At 47.9% G+C, this 21366-nt stretch overlaps 1 protein-coding gene across 1 annotated transcript in view; it reads left to right on the top strand.

Moving 5' to 3' along the window:
• The window catches only part of TMEM178B (transmembrane protein 178B), a 361333-nt gene that overhangs the window by 324638 nt on the left and 15329 nt on the right, over window positions 1–21366 (top strand). Inside the window, exon 3 of the mRNA XM_060155944.1 lies at window positions 1105–1242. Coding sequence (XP_060011927.1) covers window positions 1105–1242 — 138 coding nt within the window. The remainder of the gene's footprint in view (window positions 1–1104; window positions 1243–21366) is intronic.

Genomic DNA, 21366 nt, shown 5'->3' with positions numbered 1-21366 from the left:
CATTCCTCCCTCCCTTCCTCCAAGAGAAGGGAATGCCCAGGGGATCTCCAGGCTGCTCTGAAATTCCCACCTCCCACCCCTTAGGGCAGAGGCCCAGACAGACGGCTCCTGTTGGGAGCCCCGTTGTGGTGTGTTACCCAGGAGGGCGGTAAGAAGGTGGGGCTCCAGGGGAGGCAGGTGCAGGGGGAGGAGGCACCGGAGGGCGGGGCTGGAACTGGGAGGAAGCCAGGCCGAGCCAGTTGCTGAATGAGGCTGACATGGCAGCAGCTCTGCCCTCTCCCTTCTGCTAAAAATACCACCTTTCCAGACGGCCCTCCTCCCCTCTGTGCCTACGCCAGGCTTTGTCTGGCGGGTCAGTGGGGCGCAGAGCGGAGAAGGGCCTGATCTGGAAAACCGGGTTGACCTGAGGAGGCCTCCTCGGGGGCACAGTCTGAGAGCAGGAAGCATGGTGCCCACCCTGCAGCCTCACGTGCACGGGGAGCTGAGGCCCTGGGGGCCGGGCTGGAGAAGGAGGAAAGCGATGCCGCCGGCAGCTTCATGCTCACTCCTGACCTCCTGGGAGACCAGCAAACCCTGGAGGGAAGGGAGGGAGTCCTTTGGCAGGTGCAGCCAGACTGCCAGGACCCGACCCAGCCCAGCTCTCACGGTCCATTCGTCTGGTTCTCCCTGCCCGGAGAGGTGACTAATGCTGGATTATGACTGGGGAGCCGCACAGATCTGGGCTTGTCGCCCTGTCCTACCACTCACTGTATGGCTTTCCGCAACTTGCTGCATTTTTCAGATAGGGATAAAGACAGTACATATCTTAGAAGGTTGAGAGAGAAGCCTTGGGAAGAACAGTGCTGTGCCTGGCACAAAGGAGATGTAAAAGAAATGACAGCTATGATGATGATCTCTCCCTGTGCGTATGGACCACGCGGCCCCAGCATGTGTTTGCACGCGAGGAGACAGTCACCACTGGGGGCTCTGTCCTCTGCAGAGGAAGCTTGGTTGTACCAACCTGTCTGTAAAGGGCAGGTGGCCTCCCTGCCCCCTCGCCTGGGGCGCACTGGACCCTGAGTGCCGGGCTCTGATGCTAACTGTTGTCTGCCTGCTTCCCCGCAGACCTGCGTAGGATGACGGCCGGCTTCATGGGCATGGCGGTGGCCATCATCCTCTTCGGCTGGATCATCGGCGTGCTGGGCTGCTGCTGGGACCGAGGCCTTATGCAGTATGTGGCAGGGCTTCTCTTCCTCATGGGAGGTAAGACTTGGGGGCTGCGGGATTGGGGGGGGGCTCCTGGTTACTGGGATTCCGAGAGAATGGCTGGTGGGCGTGTGGGCGAAGGCCCAAGCTCGGCGGGGCCCTTTCATTCACTCAATCAGCGAACATGTTTTGAGCTCCTCTTAGCCACTCTCCACTGCTGGTCCTTGCATTCGGGCGTCTGCCCACCTGGTGTGGGAAAGACTGTGGCGATGGCGTTGAGCGAGGTGTCAGATCTGGGGCAAGTGAGAACCCACGTAATACTCGGGCGTTTTATGCACGTACTATACATACTATACTTTGGGGTGGGCGGCAGGTGCTATCTGGGCAGTTTCCCCTTCAAAAGCGTACCTTTACCCTTGATTTATGGGTCTTAATGCCGCTCCGTTTCCAAACGAGGCTCTAAAGGTGGTAAGACGGGGCTAGACCTTCGTCACACGTCTCCCTTACCCTCTATTACCGTCAGGGCCATAGAACCGATCGCACCCTTGTAAAGGGCTGTATATGAGAACTGTGTAGCTATGAGGGAATAGGCTCCAGTCCACGAGAAGTAAAGGTTAATCCACTATCTGCACGTGCCTCTTTTCTCCCTGAGGAGCTGAAATGTGCTTTCTGGTCTCCTGGTTTGAGTCTCAGTCTGAAGCCAAAGCTAACGGGCGGTAGGCCCATCACAGTACACTCCTCGGGGAGAAGTGGGTGGATGACTTGCATGGAGTTAGGAAGAGGGGGAACTGGGCTTGGACAGAGGGAGTTAGAAATGTGTGTGGGGAAAAGGACAGTGAGTCCCATGCGTGGAAACCACCGTCAGGTAGATGGTAGACACCATGTGAATGGCCCGACTCAGGGTCTCAGCAGGGGCAGGCGGTGGAGGGGTGGGTCTGGCTGGAGAAAGGAGGCGGCTATCCTTCTAGGTGGACGGAGAGATCTGGGGTTCAGTGAGTGAGCTGTGGGTTGGGAGAGGAGGAGAGTTGCAGGATTCCACCTCGTGCCTGACCGCTTATCCTTGTTCCCCCAAAGCACAGACACCCTGTGCCTCCCGGATCCTCTGCCGTCAGGGTCAGCTGCCCCTGCCCAGCACTGCCTCCCTGTGGGTCCCACAGCGGCACTTAGGGCAGAGGCTGGGGAGGGAGGGGCACGGTGGCTCCTTCACCCCTCCTTTCGGTCTCCCGCTGAGACGGGGGCCCCCAAAACCAGCCGCACCACCTTTTCTGCACCCGGGTGTCCTCCTCACTGAAGCGAGGGTCACACTTGGCCCGGGATTTCCATACTTGGTGTTAGCAGCACGGAGTCTTTTTTGTTTCCACCTTCCAGTCAGAATCTTCCGTGGACCCCAAAAAGTGAAAAGCTAAAAGTGGAGTGGCTGTGTTTGTAGTGAATGTTCTCTCTAAGACTCTTGTGGTTGTACAAAGATGGGCTCCAGTAAAACGGGGCTTTTCTAAGGCTCTAGAGAGGGCTCCCAGGGATCCGAGAAAAGCTGAGCAAACAGGCCTCGGGCAGAGCAGAAATCCAGGAGCCCTGGGAGCCGATACTCTTTCTCTTCCGAGGCGATTGTCATCCCCTGCACGTTCCCCTCGCCAGGCCGGCACTTGGCTCACATCCTTCCCAGGTGCTAAGTAAGCCTTCCAACTCTGACAGCTTCCAGAGAAAGAGTGATGGGCCCAGTGATCCTTCCAGGCCAGGCCACACATCACTGTGACTTGAAGAGGGGGTGGTCCCTGAGACACTTCCCACTCACCTGAGACCCTGGGTAGGAACTCTCCCAGAAGAGGGTGTGGGGCAGACAGTGGGGGGCAGGAGGGTGCCTGGAAGCCCTGTCTCCCATTTGCTAAGGTACCGCCCAGGAGCCCTAGGGCTCTGGGGACGCCAGGAAAGCCCTTAGGCTGGACTGGGGACCTGAGGCCCCTCCCCACAGGGAATGAGTGAGGGTGTTGCTTCCCTTCTGCCTGGTTAGTGGTTCTTAATCACCACACAGTCGAATCACCTGCAGACCTTTTAAAAGTACTGATGCTAGGGCCTCACCCCAGACCAATCCAAGCCGAACTTCTGGGGGTGACGCTCAATAAGGGGTGAGAGCTGGGGGAATAGGTGACCTTTAAATTTCCCTCCAGCTCTGAAATGTTATGTTCTGGGGATGAATCCGTTGGGCAAGACCTCTCGTGATTTGTTTTCTTCCTTCCCCCGATGCCCCCCAGCCGCCCCATTTTATGACTACCTTAGGCAGCATCAGACAGGGAAGTGCTGTCACAGGGCTTCGATTATGACTGTGGAGGCCTGTCCGAGCCCTGATCACCGAGGGTCCCAGCTAAACCCACTTCCCCAGCACACGCACTCCCTTTCTTTTTTTTTTTGTTAATGGAAAAACCATAGTTCATAATAAAATGTTAGCATCCAGAAGAACTCTGGGGAAGCTTGCTGTCCTAAGAGCTGTTTCTTCCTGACGGGAGCATTGTCCTGGTTGGAGTGGGGCCGTCTCATCCGCCATGGGGCTTGTGTCCATAGGTAGAACTGTCCTCTCCCCAAAGAGGCTGGGGAGGAAAGTGGTGTCCACACACCTCATGGGTACCGTCAGAGAGGCCCCAGTAGGAGAGGAAGAAGGACAAAGCCACTAAGAGCTGACCCCTTGAACCCTGGTCTTTGGGGGAAGATAAAGCTCTAGGCGGGGGAAGGCACCCTCTTCCTTTTCAAATTAGTGCCCTTTCCAAGGAGGCCCGACACAGCTTCCGGGGGTCCCAATGCCCAGGGCAGCTGCAGCCTGCTGACCCCATGAGTGTGGTTTAGTTGGAGGCTGGGAGGAAGCAGACTCAGTGTAGAGGCTGTGCCTCCCCCCATCCCCGCTCAGCACCGAGAGCTGCTGAGAGGTTGGGAGCCAAACCCCAAAATGAAGTCTTGTCCTGTAGAACCGTGTGTGTCAAAGAGAGACATGTCAGCATCAACCCCTCCCAGAGCCCGACCGGTGCCTGCCCTCCAGGGCAGCCCCTCTAGGGCTGACCTTTGAGGGGCTTGGAGAGTCAGCTACCTGTGACAGGAACCTCCTGAGCACGGCAGAGCAGTCACTCAAACTGTAGATATTTGTGACCAAAAGGCCCCACGGCCTTAGCTTTCACCCAGATTGGCATTTCAGGCACCCGTAACTGAGCACAGACTAGGGCCCAAGGGGTTAGACTGGGCAGCAAGTGAGAAAGGTGGTGGGCACCAGCTGTCGCAGTGCTGGCCGGGTGTGGGTGTGGTGAGCAGCTGGAAAAGGAGGGGTTGGCAAGAGTGGAAAAGGTAAATTTAAGGTCAGGAGTCTGAAGATGGAATTGACAGTTGACTTCGGATGAACCGGCCGAGGCCGAAATACAAACAGAAGAGTTCTCTTCACAACCTCTTCTCTGTTCCCACACGAAAGGAGGTGGCCCACACTGGGTGCTTCTCTTCTCGATTTAACTGTTTCCGGGGTTAAAGAGAGGGCACCCCACACCTCGTGAGATGACTAGCAACAAAGTGTGTAATTAACGCTCAGCCCAGAGGAGGCGCTTAGTTAAGTGTGGAGCTCTGTGGGGCCAGGAGGCTGCGGGTGGTGAGTGGGATCCAGTTTCCCCTTCGGCGTGGCCTCCAGGGGAGAACCTAGTCCAGACTGGCACTGCGGCGTTTGGGTGCAACTGCCGGAAACAAGTGTCTGGCTTCGTCATCAGTGAGATTCAGAGGCACAGGGACAGGATGACATGGGGGGCGTGACTCCTACGATTACTTGTAATTCACTCGCCGGGCGAACCTAGACCCACCTCATGGGCACGGATCCACAAGATGGGTGTGAACATCCAACACCCGTGCCCCGCCCCTCAGCACCCGCTCACATGTCCTCGTCCTCCCACTCTTGGAAGGCATCCATCATCTCTGCCGTGAGCTTTCACCTAGGCTCATGCTGGAGCCGCCTATCTAGACTCGGCACCGGGCAGTCAGCCCTTCACAAGGCAGTTGGCATAATATTTTTGAAACTATAAATCAGATATTCACTTAACTACCAATGCTCAAAAAGCTTACACTTGAACTTAAAATCCAAACTCCTTACCCTTCTTTAGAAGCTGTGTTAGTTAGCTTGGGCTGCTATAACAAAATTCCAGACACCGGGCGGCTTAGAAAGAACAGAAGTTTATTTCTTGCTGTCCTGGAGTCTGGAAAGTCCAAGATCAAGGCACTGGCAGACTCGGTGTCTGGTGAGAACCTGCCTTCTGGGTCATGGATGTCATAGATGGTACCTTCTTGTGTGTTCTCATACGGTGGCAGGGCCAAGGGAACTCTCTGGGGCCTCTTTTATTTATTTTAAAGTTATTTATTTTTGGCTGCGTTGGGTCTTTGTTGCTGTGTGCAGGCTTTCTTTAGTTGCGGCGAGTGGGGGCTACTCTGTTGAGGTGCGCGGGCTTCTCATTGCGGTGGTTTCTCTTGTTGTGGAGGACGGGCTCTAGGCATGTGGGCTTTAGTAGTTGCAGCACGCAGGCTCAGTAGTTGTGGCACGTGGGCCTTAGAGCACGTGGGCTTCAGTAGTTGTGGCATGCAGGCTCAGTAGTTGTGGCTCATGGGCTCTAGAGTGCAGGCTCAGTAGTTGTGGCTCACGGGTTTAGTTGCTCCGCGGCATGTGGGATCCTCCTGGAGCAGGGCTTGAACCTGCATTGTCCCCTGCATTGGCAGGCAGGTTCCTAACCACTGCATCACCAGGGAAGCCCTGGGGCCTCTTTTATAAGGTCACTAATGCCATTCACGAGGGCACTACCCTCATGACCTAATCACCTCCCAAAGGGCCCTCCATTTAATACCAGCGTCTCGGGGGTTAGCATTTCAACATATGAATTTGGGGGCACGCAAACATTCAGTCCACAGTGGAAACCCTGTGTAATCTGGCTCATTCTACCTCCCCCACCTCCTTTCCTATTCCTTCCCCTATGCTCAGGTCACTCCAGCCACACAGGCTGCCTCTCTCCCGGTACACTCACAGTTTTACTTCAAGGCCGTGGAGTGGCCTGATAGCTTTGCCCACAGTGCTTTCCCCGCCAATACCTCATGACTGGCTCCGCTTAGGATTCAGATTCCAACTGAAAAGTCACCCCCTCAGAGAGGGCTTCCTCGACCACCCAATTTAACAGAGCTACCCAGTTGCTCTCTACATTTTAATTAATTTAATTTTCTGCAGCACACCCACTACTTTATGACATGTTTATTGTTGTTGTGTTTTGGTTGCTTTTTTTTTTTTTTAAGCAGCTTAAAACAAACATTTGTTACGTCACAGTTTCCATGAATCAGAATTCCAGGCAGGCTTAACTGGGTTCTCTGCTCAGGGTCTCACAAAACTGCAGTCCAGGTATCATCCAGCACTGGGGTCTCGTCTGAGGCCAGGATCCGCTTCCAAGATCATGATGCCGTTGGCAGAATTCGTTCCCTGCAGCTGTAGGACTCAGGGAAGCTTGCTTACGCAAAGCCAGCAGGAGAAGAGGGTCTCTGACTTCTTGCATCTCTGACCTCCAGATTCTTTTTTTTAAATCGACTTTCTTTTTTGGAACAGTTTTAGGTTTACAGAAAAACTGAGCAGGTAGTACAGAGAATTCCCATATTACCCTTTGCCCTTGCACACAGTTTTCCCTATTATTAACATCTTACATTAGTACAGTACATTTATTGCAATTCATGAATAAATATTGGTACATTGTTATTAATTAGTGTCCGTAGTTATTTAGCTTCTGAGTTTTACCTGATATCCTTTTTCTGTTCCTGGACCATCCAGGATCTCCCGTTACATTTAGTTGTCATGTTTCCTCGGTCTCCTCTTTCTGTGACACTTTCTCAGACTTTCCTTGTTTTTAGTGACCTTGACAGTTGAGTACTTGAAGAGTACTGGCCATCCATACTGTAGGATGCTCCTCTGTGGGAACTTGCCTGATGTTCTTCTCGTGATTAGACTGGGTTATGGTTTTGGAGAGGCAGATCACACAGGTAAGGCGCCATGTTCATCACATCATTTCAAGGATATGTACTATCACCATGACCTATGACTGTGGACATTACCCTTCATCCCCTGGCTGAAGGAGTATGTGTCAAGTTTCTCTACTGTAAAGTTACTCTTTTTGCCCCTGTTTCCATACTGTCCTCTTTGGAAGGAAGTCGCTAGGCACAGCCCACACCTAAGGAGTCGGGGGTTACGTTTCTCCTCCTTTAGGGTAGAGCAGCTACATAAATTATTTGGAATTCTTCTGCACGGGAGATTTGTCTCTTCTTCCCTGTTTATTAATTGATTCAATCATTTAATTATATCAGTGTGGACTCGTGAATGTTTATTTTATACTTCGGGTCATAATTCAATACTATATTTGTTGTCCAGTTCTGGCTTTGGCCACTGGGAGCTCTTTGGGTTGGCCCCTGTGCCCTTTGGTGTACTCTTATCAATGTGGGGTTTTGCTTTTGCTTTCTTGTGAGTACTTCCTTAGTTTGGGGCACTACAAGGTGTTCCAGGCTCATCTCGTGTATTTCCTGCCCTACTCTTAGAACCGGCCACTTCTTCTAGGAACCTGGTTCCTTTTATTGGAGAATGGTATTAGAAACCGAGATCTGGACACTAGGTGTCTGCAGTGTTTCTAACATTTTGTGTTTTTTCATTGCCTCCCACCACCAACATAGATATCAGCTCCATGAGCTCCAGAACTTTGCCTTATTCTCCAAGGCACCCCCTGTGTCTGGAACAGTGTCCGCAGCCTCAAATATCTGTTGAATGCATGTATCAGAAAAGGGAATTATGTACAACAGAGGAAGTGTTTTGTTTTTTCTTGATAGAGCAGCAGTCCTTCAAGAAATTAGCCTGTCTTCTGTTCTTGGTCTGAGCTCTTCTTCCATGGGGCTCCTTATTCTCTTTTTATCTTTATTTGAATAGTCCTGGGGTCTGTCCCAAATTCCTTTTGGATGTAGGGTATGAATTATACATGACCTCATGAAGAACGTTCTGCCTTTAATTTGGACTCCTAGAATGTTAGAAATGGCAGGGGCCTTAGAGACCATCCAGTTCAACCTTCTTGTGTTTCCAGATAAGAGTAGTTGTGTCAGTTGTCCGAGGTCATCCGGTCCAGTGAGTGGCAGAACTGGAGCCAGAGCCCAGCCCGTGACACCAGCCTGGATCCTCGTAGCCCATCCTGCTGCCTCTGCTTTCAGCTCCCCGTGATGGAGATCCCCCTGACCCCCTGCACCACACACGTCTTCCCACGCTAGCATACCTCCAATTCTGTGCTTCTAAGCAGGTGCCAGTCCCAGAATCTTGCTCTATTCCCTTTCTGTTCCTCCCTTCTCAGAGCACGAAGGGGCATATGGAGGAGACAGCGGCCAGAATTGGGGGCACAGGTGGTAAGGTTCTTTTCCTCCCACCTGTGATCAGTGTAACATTTTCTACCTTCCCAGTCAGTCAGGAGAGCAAAGAGAGTGCCTCAAAGAAGCTCAGGCTATCCACTTGGAGTGATTGCAGTCATTTGCAAACCAGTGATGCCAAATGGCTCCCCCTCCGCCAGGCTCACCAGAGAGCAGTTCAGCTGTGTGCTGAACCCCCAGATACCCCTCTTCTGGTAGACAAAGACCTTGATAAAGGCCCAGCGATTATGAAAACTTACAAACCTAAAATGAAAAGGCCAAGGCATGGGTGTCTTGACTGGGTGACTGTTTCTTTCAGGCAGTAGAGTGATTTTAGGGATGCTGTAAAGTAGGGCAACATCCATCAGCTTCTCCTTACCATCCTTCCGAGCTCCAGCAGTGCTCAGTGACTAGGGCTGCATTTCTGCAAGTCCAGTAGGGACTGTGCCTCGAAATTCATGACTCGTGGGTAAGAGTCATGTGGGCAACCACCTAAGTTAGATACTATTCTAGGGAGGGAAGATAGAATCAGTAAGCCAATGACTTAACATGATGCAAGCTTATAAGAAACCCTCAGTAAATCATAGCTATTACTATTATATGTAAATGGTAGTAAAGTGGTAGTGAGTATTACCAAGTGAAATCCATTCCAATAGGCAGAAGAGAGTCCATAATCTATCATGACCAAACGAGGGCATAAAGCCCGTCTACCTACCCCGCTAAACGGCTTTTATAGTTTCATGTGGGATTTCACTAGAACATCACAACTCTTCTCTTGACTTTTTTGTCTCACAGTCTTTCTTTCAAAATCCTAAGCGGAAATTCACAGACTACTTCCGGCCCTGGGGTATGTCTTGCCCTTTGGAAGGTGCATGTTTGAATATGTATTAGCATTTGATAATTACATTCAAAACAAAGACCTTTGGGGGAGGAGACACATCGTCAGGAGGAATAGGAAATAACATCCATGCTTGCCTAATGTAGAACCAGTGGCCAGGACCGATCACTCCAGCAACCCGGACAGCAGGGGTGGGGCTTCATTTCTGTCTTAAGAGCCGAAATAGACCTCAAAGCAGTTTCGCCCTTGCCACCCAGTGGGACCTGCCTCTGTTATAGATTTGTACTTTGGAGGAAAATAGTAAGCAGCCCTGGCCCAATGTGGTCAGTGAAGACCATGCCAGAATGACTTATAACCTGTCCACCAAACACTCAACAAAGCCACACTGCTTACATATTCTCCAGGGCAGAGGCTATGACAGAGCAGACTCTGGGAAGAAATGGAAGGTGGGGGGAGGGTGGTCGGTGGTTTGGGAAGAACCAACTCTCATCTCGAATGTCCCTGCCCACACTTGCCCTGAGCCACCTTCCATTCCCTGCTACCTGACTGGGGGTTAAAGTCCTTCTTCAGGAAGTAGAATCATCCAGCTAAAAGGGAGAGTTATGGTTTTATCATGGAGAACCTGTCGAGGACCAAAGGAGTCTTGGACTAGCCCTGTGACACTGGGAATGTTACTTAACTGCCTTTCATGTGTTGCTTCAATTTTCTCACCTGTAACACAGGACTAATAATAGTACCCACTTGAGGCCTAGTAGTGAAAATTATAGTTCATTCATGTAGAAGGATGAGAACAATGCCTGCCAATGTTCTCAATAAATTTCTCGATGTTATTATTTTTACTACTGAGATGCTTCTTTTTTTAAACAACCACCTTCAGGGACACTTTAAGCAGCCCCGTACCACGACCACCAACACCACGCAGACACACACGCTACGGGGTGATGAAGACGGAATTGCTTGAACAGATATTGTTTCTCTGGCTAATCACCACCCTACCCATTCATTCATTCAATATTGATAGCCTATTAGGTTCCAGACACTGTTTAAGCACTTGGGCTATAGTAGGGAATAGAATCAAGTCCTCACGAAGCTTACATTCTAGCTGGAGAAACAGACAAGAAGCAAGTATCATAAACACATGATCTGATGTCAGGGGATGAGAACTATAGAGAAAAAATAAGCTAGGCGGAAGATAGGGAGTTCTGGGGGGCCTTATTGTAGATGAGGGGCCACTGGGTGGGCACGGAGGCCTCTCAGAAGTGGTAACAGTGAACAGAGGCTTGAATGAAGGGAGGTGGTGAGCTGTGGGAGGACTCGGGCAAGATGAGTCCCTGCAGAAAGAACAGCAAACGCAGGGGACCTGGGATGGGAATGAGCTTGTTGAGTCTGAAGAAGCTGCGCAACAGGAAGCTTGTGACAGGAGCGGAGTGAGATGGAGTGAGATGGCGGTATGCCCGAAGCTGGGTAGATTGCGTAGGGCCTTGGAGGCCATGGGCTGGGTTCGACTGATTCTGCCCTGCCCTCTCTCTGTTTCCACATTGCTCTGGGGTTCTCCCCTGGGTGATCCTTTGATATCGTGTGGCTTTTATCAGCCGTCTGGCTCCCTTCAGGGGTACCTATAGCTGGGGCTTCTTCAACCTGCCATGCCCAGTTCCAGTGAGTGAGGGCATGGTATCTATGCCTGGGGTGGCCGGGTCAGGGTAGGGGGACTGCCACGCGCCCCCTGAAGGTGTTGCATTGCCACACACCCGGTAGCATCCTTCCCCTCCAGTCAAGACCAGCAACATAATTGGTGGGGCCCAGTGTAAAATGAAAACTTGGACTCCTAATTCAAACATTATTAAGAATTTCAGGGGGACAACAGCAGAGCCTTAGAGTAAGCACACAGCTGCTCAGGTGGCATGCCCACGAAGCCGCCTCTGCCTCCAGAATCGTTCCACACCCAGACTCCCCGATCCCAGGGCACCACAGCCTTTTGCTACAGGGGCTCGCGGAGAGCTTGAGAACTCAGGTCTTCTCCCTATTCTGCATGCAGCTCTCCTTCTCCCTAACTCAGGCTGAGTCTACTGTGTTTAAAATCACCCCTCGTCTTGGATGACTGCATAATCACACAGAACGTGTGTTCCCGCATGCCTCAGGTCAAAAGCTGGCTCCGCAGACATTGCCAGCACAACCCGCTAATAAGACTAGACTGAGTTCATCGCTTACTGCCATCAGGGAGAACAGCAGCTTCCAAAACTGGCGGGGTCTGAGAGGGGGCAGGTTAAGGGTGGGAGTTATTGAGAATTGGAACCTTGGTTTAAGCCCTTTGTTCCTATGCAGGTCTTTGATTAAGACTGGGTGAGAATACTGAGATTATCCAAGGTCGATGGAAACTTGACCAGGACTGAAGAAGTCTTAGAGCTCACACTGTCTCCTCACGCTCTCAATGGGCGAGTTGATGGATCTCGCAGGAAGTTCCTGTAATGCCATCAAACCACTTGCGTGGGCAGGGCAGACCCAGAAGTGTAAAGGTGTAAAGGAGGGAATAGCAGAGTTAGGTTACTATAGATGGTAAAGCATGGTTATGGTTCTGTGTCTAGGCTGGGTGTGGGTGGATGATTTGGTGTCCACTCAGGATGAGTGATTTCTCCACAGCCTCGGTGTATTCCTGGCTGGCCTGTCTCCACCAGGACAGATACGCTCAGACCTAGTCAAGACTCAGGCTGGGATGCTGACAACCTGAGGTCTCCTCCTGTTTTTCCTAGAAATACTAACATCGCTGCCCTAAGTTGGGGCCTCTTGCTTCCGGACAGTAGACTATCGGCAAGAATGGGATGGGGAAGGGCAGCCAGGAGAAGGGAGAGGGGGCAGGGTAGCCAGAAGCCCATCTCCATTCTTGGAGTGGTTGTTGAGAAAACAGATTTCTCCAACGGCCTTTTCACCGGAAACAGAAAGACCCAGACGGTGGTGGTGACTCCACAGTGCTTGATTGCCATGGAAACTTAGGTAATTTCTAAAGCACCTTCAAAATCCTCCCTCCCTGTGGCTCTTCTAGGATGTCCTTACAGAGGTGAGCAAGCTTCAGAGGAAAGGAACTTGTTTGGCAAGTTCTCGGCCTCTTGAAACAAGTCATACATCAAAGAAAAACGCTCATTCCTGAAGTAAATGCAGAGACCCCTCCGATGGGGCTTAAAACCTGCTCCTGGGGGCTTCCCTGGTGGCGCAGTGGTTGAGAGTCCGCCTGCCGATGCAGGGGACGCGGGTTCGTGCCCCGGTCCGGGAGGATCCCACATGCCGCGGAGCGGCTGGGCCCGTGAGCCATGGCCGCTGAGCCTGTGCATCCGGAGCCTGTGCTCCGCAACGGGAGAGGCCACAACAGTGAGAGGCCCGCGTACCGCAAAAAAAAAAAAAAAAAAAAAAAGCTGCTCCTGGGAAAAACTTAAGAGGGAGGAGCTGGTGGAAGTGAGGAGGAATTGCCTCTCTCCTGCCCTGGGTGCAGAGAGGAGTCTGAGGAAGGGGAAAAGTGGCATCAGAAATAGGCACGCCCAGGGAAGGGGAACAGGGGGTTCTGCTCTCAAGAGGCTCCTGTCACCCTCACTGCTTGGATGGCTGGGATGTGCTGTGTGTCCAGGGACTGAAGCCAGAGTACCCGACACCAAGGAAAATGGCCCAGACCAGACACAAGGGCCCCCTGGATAGACTCAGAGGACATCACCAGCAGATGAGTTGGGGTATGTGCACGGGCGCAGGGCCCCAGCTCCCCCTGGGGAGAGCTGATTTGGAGAGGCGGCCCAGATCAGAGAGCGGGGGTGAGGGAGGGTGGGCAGCCGGCCCCCACAGTGTGCCGTCAAGCACACCCTGGGCCCAGGTCTGCCCCCCATCCCGCCCCTGGACCTCATTGTGGACGATGCCCACTGTGGGCAGAGGTAGAGAGGCGCTTAGCAAGCCTGTACCGATTGCTGTGTACACCATCCAGGGTCTGGTGGTGATGGCCTTGAAGGCCTAGGAGGTGCTGGTGGGGAATGATTCTGGGGAGACCTTAAAGCATTACAGCCCCAGAGGTGTACGTGAATTCTGCTCTCGTGGACGTGCCTCTTCATCCCAACAGAACTTGGGCTTTTGGGACAGATGGGGAGTCACTTGCATTTTACCTCCTGGTATAAAATAATTAGAGAATGAGTGCCTGTGTAGAGCTGTTCTCTCCCTGACATTCTAGAAGTCTCCTGATTTCAAATACACTTAACCTCTTATTAGATCATGTCTCATTCCATGTGCCTTGATTTGGGGTTTGAAAACTACACTCACCCTATCTATTAGAAGCCATCAGAACATCTAGGATGTCCAAGACGTGGCTGTGAGAGACAAGAGCCCATCCCCACGTTAGTGAACCGTTAGAATCTGCCCAATGCTTATAATTTACTCAATAAACAGCCGGTTAAGTACCGGCCAAGTACTAGGTGGTCGGAGGATAAAATAAAATAAAACTCGTAGCTGCCTCGGTGTTGCCCACAATCTTAGAGGAGAGTCAGACACCTCGACCAATTAGCGTGATAAATGAGCCGTTTTCCTTTTAATGACTGACACCTTTAAAATGCAAAATATTAAAAACAAAAGAATTCCGTGTCATTTCAGCAGTCGGGAGGATGAGGATGTCTTCAATCTACCTGTCTACCATTCCTGGGGAAGGAAGGTGCCGGTCATCCAGAAAGGATTTTAAAAGGGTCAATTACGATTTAGCTGACAGTTTTTAGTTCACAGAGCTCCAAAGGGAGGGTAAGGGCGTGTTTGACCTTCACACCCCCTGAGAAGGCAGGTGGAAGAGGCAGGCAGGAAGGTAAGAGCTCACTTTTTGGAGCATCAATGCTGTGTCAATGGTAGATGCTCTTCAAACGGTATTTCCTTTCATCTTCCCAGCAGCCCTTAAGGTCGCCATTACCACCCTGATTTTGTGGATAATGAACTAGACCCAGAGAGCCATGAAACAAGCTTAGAGTCATGCAATTAAGTAAATGGTGGAGCCTTAATCTAAGGCCTTCAGATTAACCCCCGACCCCTTTCTTCTCTTCCTAGAAACTGTGGGAGGAAAGAGAAAAGGGTACTGGGCAAGGCCACCTGGGATAAAGAAGGAGGCGTGAGAACTGAACCAGAAGTCAGATGCAGGCTTACCCACCAGCTTCCGTTAGTATTCGTAGGCCAGAGGGGTCCGCCTCTGCCCCCACCAGCAAGGGGCAGGACAGGAGGAAGACAGGTAGAGAAGACACAGAGGGGCCACCTCTCCTACATTAGGTCTAGATGTGTGGAGATCAACCCTGGAGTCAGGTCTGAATCTAAGCTCTACAAACTTAGGCAAATGTAGCCTTTATATACCTCAGTTTCACCAGCTGTAAAATAGTACCTACCTTGTAGGGTTGTCGCGGGAATTAAATAAGCCAAGATGGGTAACATGCTTAGTACCGTGCCAGGCACAGAATGAGCACTTACTACATTCTCGTTCATGGGTGCTCGGTTTATCACTGGCTATTCCCTCCTTTGCAGTTCCTAGCTCTTGCTTAGAAAGTTTCAGTACCTTGCCCAAGGTCACATAGTTCCCAGATCAACTCAAATCTATTTAACTCTGAAGACTGGGTTTTTAATCACCAAGCAGCGGTATCTCCCAAATAATAATGAACTTGCTGACATCTTTATGAATCTCAAGCAGCTTCATGACCTGATAGGGTAAGAGATGACCCCACACGGACATGTCATCGTAGTGGACAAATGGCATTGTTCTTGGGGTGCCAGAGAACATGAGGCTGATTCTGTTCAAGGAATGTTTCCTAGAGAAATGGGAAAATGAGGACCTTATCTTTCCACATGCTCTGAGACAAAAGACAAAGCTTGCGACTCGTGTAGCAAAAAGAATAATCCTTACTTACTGCTTCTGTGGCTCGGCTACCAACCCACTTCGCCTCTTGAAGTCTGGATTCTGTTCCCACCACGTCACGGAAGCTGCTTGGAGACCTGCTAACTTCCGGCTGCTCACCTGTCCTTGAACCCTCTCTTCCTGAGCTCCCTCAGGTTTACCCATCTCCATCTTTCCTGAAACTCTCATCACTTGTCTTCCATGATAATACACTCATGATTTTTGCTTTTCTCTGTGCCCTTCTATTTTCTTTGCTCTTGTCTCCACCTGTAGATATGGTCTTCAATACTCTTCTTTTTCCCTATAAACATGCCCCCCTTGTCAACAACACCTACCTTCACAGTGATCACTGTCTCTGCACAGATGAGTCTGGAACCTGTGCATGGAACAGTCTTTTCTGAGCTCCAGCCTCATGTTTTTCATTGTTCACTAGACATCTCCCCCTTCTGGAACCTCAAGCATGCCTTGAACTAGGCTTGTCCTTTCTCTACATACATGTGCTTTATGTTTTTTGCATACATACCAAACACCTGGCTTACTCTGGACACCATCCTTTCCCTTCCCCCAATGAAATGAGCTGCGTTTCTTGACTTCCTCAGCACGTGTGTCTGTCAGTTACCCCTGGATCATTTTTCAGTTTTCCAGTTTCATCCCACACCTTTCCATCAATTATCAACATCTGCCAATATTCCCTTTGCAATAGTCTTTGGGGCCCATTCACTTGTTTCCAACCCCTGAGCACCACGTGGGCCTCTATTACTATTGTAGAGCCCCTAGTGGAACTCTCTGTCCCACCACTTAGTTGCTAACCTCTGAGCCTCTATTTTCTCATCTGTAAAATTGAGATGTTGCTGTAAAGATGAAGTAATACATAGGAAAAACATCTAGCCGAGGATAAACATTCCTTAAGTATTCATTTCCCTGCTTTCCACTCAATTCCATCTTTGCACCATACCACCTTTCTAAAATACACTTATTACCATGTCATTTGTCTGATGAGAAACATTCTGTGGTTCCGTATGGTCTGTAAAAGCCCATGTCCCTGGCCTGGAGCTTAATGTCGGCCACAATCTCATCTTCAGCCGTACATCCTGTGTTCCCTCCCCTTCAGACCACCTGTCATTGTCTGCCACCATGCCACCTTTCTCTGCCTGTTGAAGCCCTGTGCTTTCCTCAAGGTTCAATTTATAGTCAGTGTCTTCCAGAAACCTTTCTGAATCAGCTTAACTAAAACCAGACTCTTCCTCTGGACTCAGACATCCCTTTGTAACATTTTGATGGTACTTACCTCATTGTGAAGACCTTGGAGAGCAGAAATCTAGATCATGTCCTGCCTCCCCTCTGGGTCAAAGCCTCTGTGGTGGCAGGGGGCCTCCTTCTTGCTGACTTTGCCAGTTGTCATTTTGCTCTTTTTTATTTTTAAACCTTAATATGGGGATTTCCCCAGTGGGTCCACTGGTTAAGGCTTTGCAGTTCCACCACAGGGAGTTTGATCCCTGGTCGGGGAACTAAGATCCCACACGCCACGTGATGCGGCCAAAAAATGTTTTCAAAGATTAAAAAAAACAAAAACAACCTTAATATGGCTTCTGGTAACTTTGACTTATTGGACTTGGGTCCTCTCTGCTAAAGTAAGATCAATTAAAGTCATTACTTTCTTCCTCCAATGATCCTTAAAGTATTTGGAGACAATCCTATTGCACTTGCTAATTATTTGCTTTACAAACTAAATTCAACTCAATAAACATTGATTGGGTGCCCACTGTGTGCTAGGCATTGTGCTAGTACCCAGGACACACACGGTCCCTGCCTTAAGGACATCGAGGCAGAGTGATCGGTGCTGTAACAGAGGGGACTGTGGGTGCAGCAGAGAAAGGGAGCGTCTCTCTGCTGGGTATCAGGAGCAGCCTCGCAGGGGAGCTAATGATTGAGGCTAAAGGGAGAATTGAGTAAACTTGCCCGGTTCTCATTGTTGCCCCTTAAAGGCCTTTTAATGTTCATTTATCAAATAAAACTGCTCCTAGACTTGGAGTTGGCCACTCTTCAGAAGAAGCATGCCAAGTCCTTATTTATTCATTCTCGTTTAGGATTTCACGTGTCATTAATACATATCCGTTTATATACATCTCTATGTAACTAAACTCTATTGTGAATGAGGAAAAAAATCCATTTCATCTTTTATTCTATTTTTTTTTATTTTTCCAAAACCCATCTTTAATATTTTACATTATTTGCCAGTGATCCCTGATTTCAAATATTTTCCCCATGTACACTCACTTCATTTCTTTCTTTCTTTTTTTTTAATTTTTAAATTTTATTTAATTTATTTTTTTTATACAGCAGGTTCTTATTAGTCATCAATTTTATACACGTCCGTGTATACATGTCAATCCCAATCTCCCAATTCGTCACACCACCATTCCCACAACCTCGCGGCTTTCCCGCCTTGGTGTCCATACATTTGTTCTCTACATCTGTGTCTCAACTTCTGCCCTGAAAACTGGTTCATCTGTACCATTTTTCTAGGTTCCACATACAAGCGTTAATATATGATATTTCTTTTTCTCTTTCTGACTTACTTCACTCTGTATGACAGTCTCTAGATCCATCCACGTCTCAACAAATGACCCAGTTTCGTTCCTTTTTATGGCTGAGCAATATTCCATTGTATATATGTGCCACATCTTCTTTATCCATTTCATCTGTCGATGGGCATTTAGGTTGCTTCCATGACCTGGCTATTGTAAATAGTGCTGCAATGAACATTGGGGTGCATGTGTCTTTTTGAATTGTGCTTTTCTCTGGGTATATGCCCAGTAGTGGGATTGCTGGATCATATGGTAATTCTATTTTTAGTTTTTTAGGGAACCTCCATACTGTTCTCCATAGTAGCTGTATCAGTTTACATTCCCACCAACAGTGCAAGAGGGTTCCCTTTTCTCCACACCCTCTCCAGCATTTGTTGTTTGTAGATTATCTGATGATGCCCATTCTAACAGGAATGAGGTGATACCCCATTGTAGTTTTGATTTGCATTTCTCTAATAATTAGGGATGTTGAGCAGCTTTTCATGTGCTTCTTGGCCATCTGTATGTCTTTTTTGGAGAAATGTCTATTTAGGTCTTCTGCCCATTTTTTGATTGGGTTTTTTCTTGACATAGAGCTGCATGAACTGTTTGTATATATTGGAGATTAATTAATCCTTTGTCCGTTGATTCGTTTGCAAATATTTTCTCCCATTCTCAGGGTTGTCTTTTCGTCTTGTTTATGGTTTCCTTTGCTGTGGAAAAGCTTTGAAGTTACATTAGGTCCCATTTGTTTATTTTTGTTTTTATTTCCATTACTCTAGAAGGTGGATCAAAACAAATCTTGCTGTGATTTATGTCAAAGAGTGTTCTTCCTATGTTTTCCTCTAAGAGTTTTATAGTCTCCGGTCTTATAGTTAGCTCTCTAATCCATTATGAGTTTATTTTTGGGTATGGGGTTAGGGAGTGTTCTAATTTCATTTTTTTACATGTAGCTGTCCAGTTTTCCCAGCACCACTTATTGAACAGACTGTCTTTTCTCCATTGTATATCCTTGCCTCCTTTGTCATAGATTAGTTGACCATAGGTGTGTGGGTTTATCTCTGAGATTTCTATCTTGTTCCATTGATCTATGTTTCTGTTTCTGTGCCAGTACCATAGTGTCTTGATTACTGTAGCTTTGTAGTATAGTCTGAAGTCAGGGAGTCTGATTCCTCCAGCTCTGCTTTTTTCCCTCAAGACTGCTTTGGCTATTCGGGGTCTTTTGTGTCTCCATACAAATTTTAAGATTTTTTATTCTAGTTCTGTAAAAAATGCCATTGGTAATTTAATAGGGATTGCATTGAATCTGTAGATTGCTTTGGGTAGTATAGTCATTTTCACAATATTGATTCTTCCAACCCAAAAACATGGTATATCTCTCCATCTGTTGGTATCATCTTTAATTTCTTTCATCACTGTCTTATAGTTTTCTGCATACAGGTTTTAGTCTCCCTAGGTAGGTTTATTCCTAGGTATTTTATTCTTTTTGTTTCAATGGTAAATGGGAGTGTGTCCTTAATTTCTCTTTCAGATTTTTCGTCATTAGTGTATAGGAATGCAAGAGATTTCTGTGCATTAATTTTGTATCCTGCAACTTTACCAAATTCATTGATTAGCTCTCATAGTCTTCTGGTGGCATTTTTAGGATTCTCTATGTATAGTATCATGTCATCTGCAAACAGTGGCAGTTTTACTTCTTCTTTTCCAATTTGTATTCCTTTTATTTCTTTTTCTTCTCTGATTGCCGTGGCTAGGACTTCCAAAACTATGCTGAATAATAGTGGTGAGAGTGGACATCCTTGTCTTGTTCCTGATCTTAGAGGAAACGCTTTCAGTTTTTCACCATTGAGGATGATGTTTGCTGTGGGTTTGTTGTATATGGCCTTTATTATGTTGAGGTGGGTTCCCTCTATGCCCACTTTTTGGAGAGTTTTTATCATAAACGGGTGTTGGATTTTGTCAGAAGCTTTTTCTACATCTATTGAGATGATCATATGGTTTTCATCCTTCAATTTGTTAATATGGTGTATCACATTGATGCGTATATTGAAGAATCCTTGCATCCCTATGATAAATCCCACTTGATCATGGTGTATGATCCTTTTAATGTGTTGTTGGATTCTGTTTGCTAGTATTTTGTTGAGGATTTTTGCATCTATATTCGTCAGTGATATTGGTCTGTCATTTTCTTTTTTGGGAGTATCTTTGTCTGGTTTTGGTATCAGGGTGATGGTGGCCTCATAGAATGAGTTTGGGAGTGTTCCTTTGCAGTTTTTTGGAAGAGTTTGAGAAGGATGGGTGTTAGCTCTTCTCTAAATGTTTGACAGAATTTACCTGTGAAGCCATCTGGTCCTGGACTTGCGTTTGTTGGAAGATTTTTAATCACAGTTTCAATTTCATTACGTGTGATTGGTCTGTTCATATTTTCTGTTTCTTCCTGGTTCAGTCTTGGAAGTTTCCACCTTTCTACGAATTTGTACATTTCTTCCAGGTTGTCCATTTGATTGGCATAGAGTTGCTTGTAGTAGTCTCTTAGGATGCTTTGTATTTCTGTGGTGTCTGTTGTAACTTCTCCTTTTTCATTTCTAATTTTATTGATTTGAGTCCTCTCCCTCTTTTTCTTGATGAGTCTGGCTAATGGTTTATCAGTTTTGTTTATCTTCTCAAAGAACCAGCTTTTAGTTTTATTAATCTTTGCTATTGTTTTCTTTGTTTCTATTTCATTTATTTCTGCTCTGATCTTTATGATTTCTTTCCTTCTGCTAACTTTGGGTTTTGTTTGTTCTTCTTTCTCTAGTTCCTTTAAGTGTAAGGTTAGATTGTTCATTTGAGATTTTTCTTGTTTCTTGAGGTAGACTTGTATAGCTATAAACTTCCCTCTTAGAACTGCTTTTGCTGCATCCTATAGGTTTTGGATCGTTGTGTTTTCATTGTCATTTGTCTCTAAGTATTTTTTGATTTCCTCTTTGATTTCTTCAGTGATCTCTTGGTTATTTAGTAATGTATTGTTTAGCCTCCATGTGTTTGTGTTTTTACGTTTTTTACCCTGTGACTCATTTCTAATCTCATAGCGTTGTGGTCAGAAAAAGATGCTTGATATGATTTCAATTTTCTTAAATTTACTGAGGCTTGATTTGTGGCCCAGATTGTGATCTATCCTGGAAAATGTTCCATGCACACGTGAGAAGGAAGTGTAATCTGCTGTTTTTCGATGGAATGTCCTATAAATATAAATTAAATATATCTGGTCTATTGTGTCATTTAAAGCTTCTGTTTCCTTATTTTTTTTTCATTTTGGATGATCTGTCCATCGGTGTAAGTGAGGTGTTAAAGTCCCCCACTATTTTTGTGTTACTGTTGATTTCCTCTTTTATAGCTGTTAGCAGTTGCCTTATGTATTGAGGTGCTCCTATGTTGGGTGCATATATATTTATAATTGTTATATCTTCTTTTTGGATTGATCCCTTGATCATTAT

The sequence above is a fragment of the Lagenorhynchus albirostris genome, chromosome 8, assembly GCF_949774975.1.
Source record: "Lagenorhynchus albirostris chromosome 8, mLagAlb1.1, whole genome shotgun sequence".
NCBI classification, from domain to species: domain Eukaryota; kingdom Metazoa; phylum Chordata; class Mammalia; order Artiodactyla; family Delphinidae; genus Lagenorhynchus; species Lagenorhynchus albirostris.
This window is presented reverse-complemented; position numbering and strand designations above follow the sequence as displayed.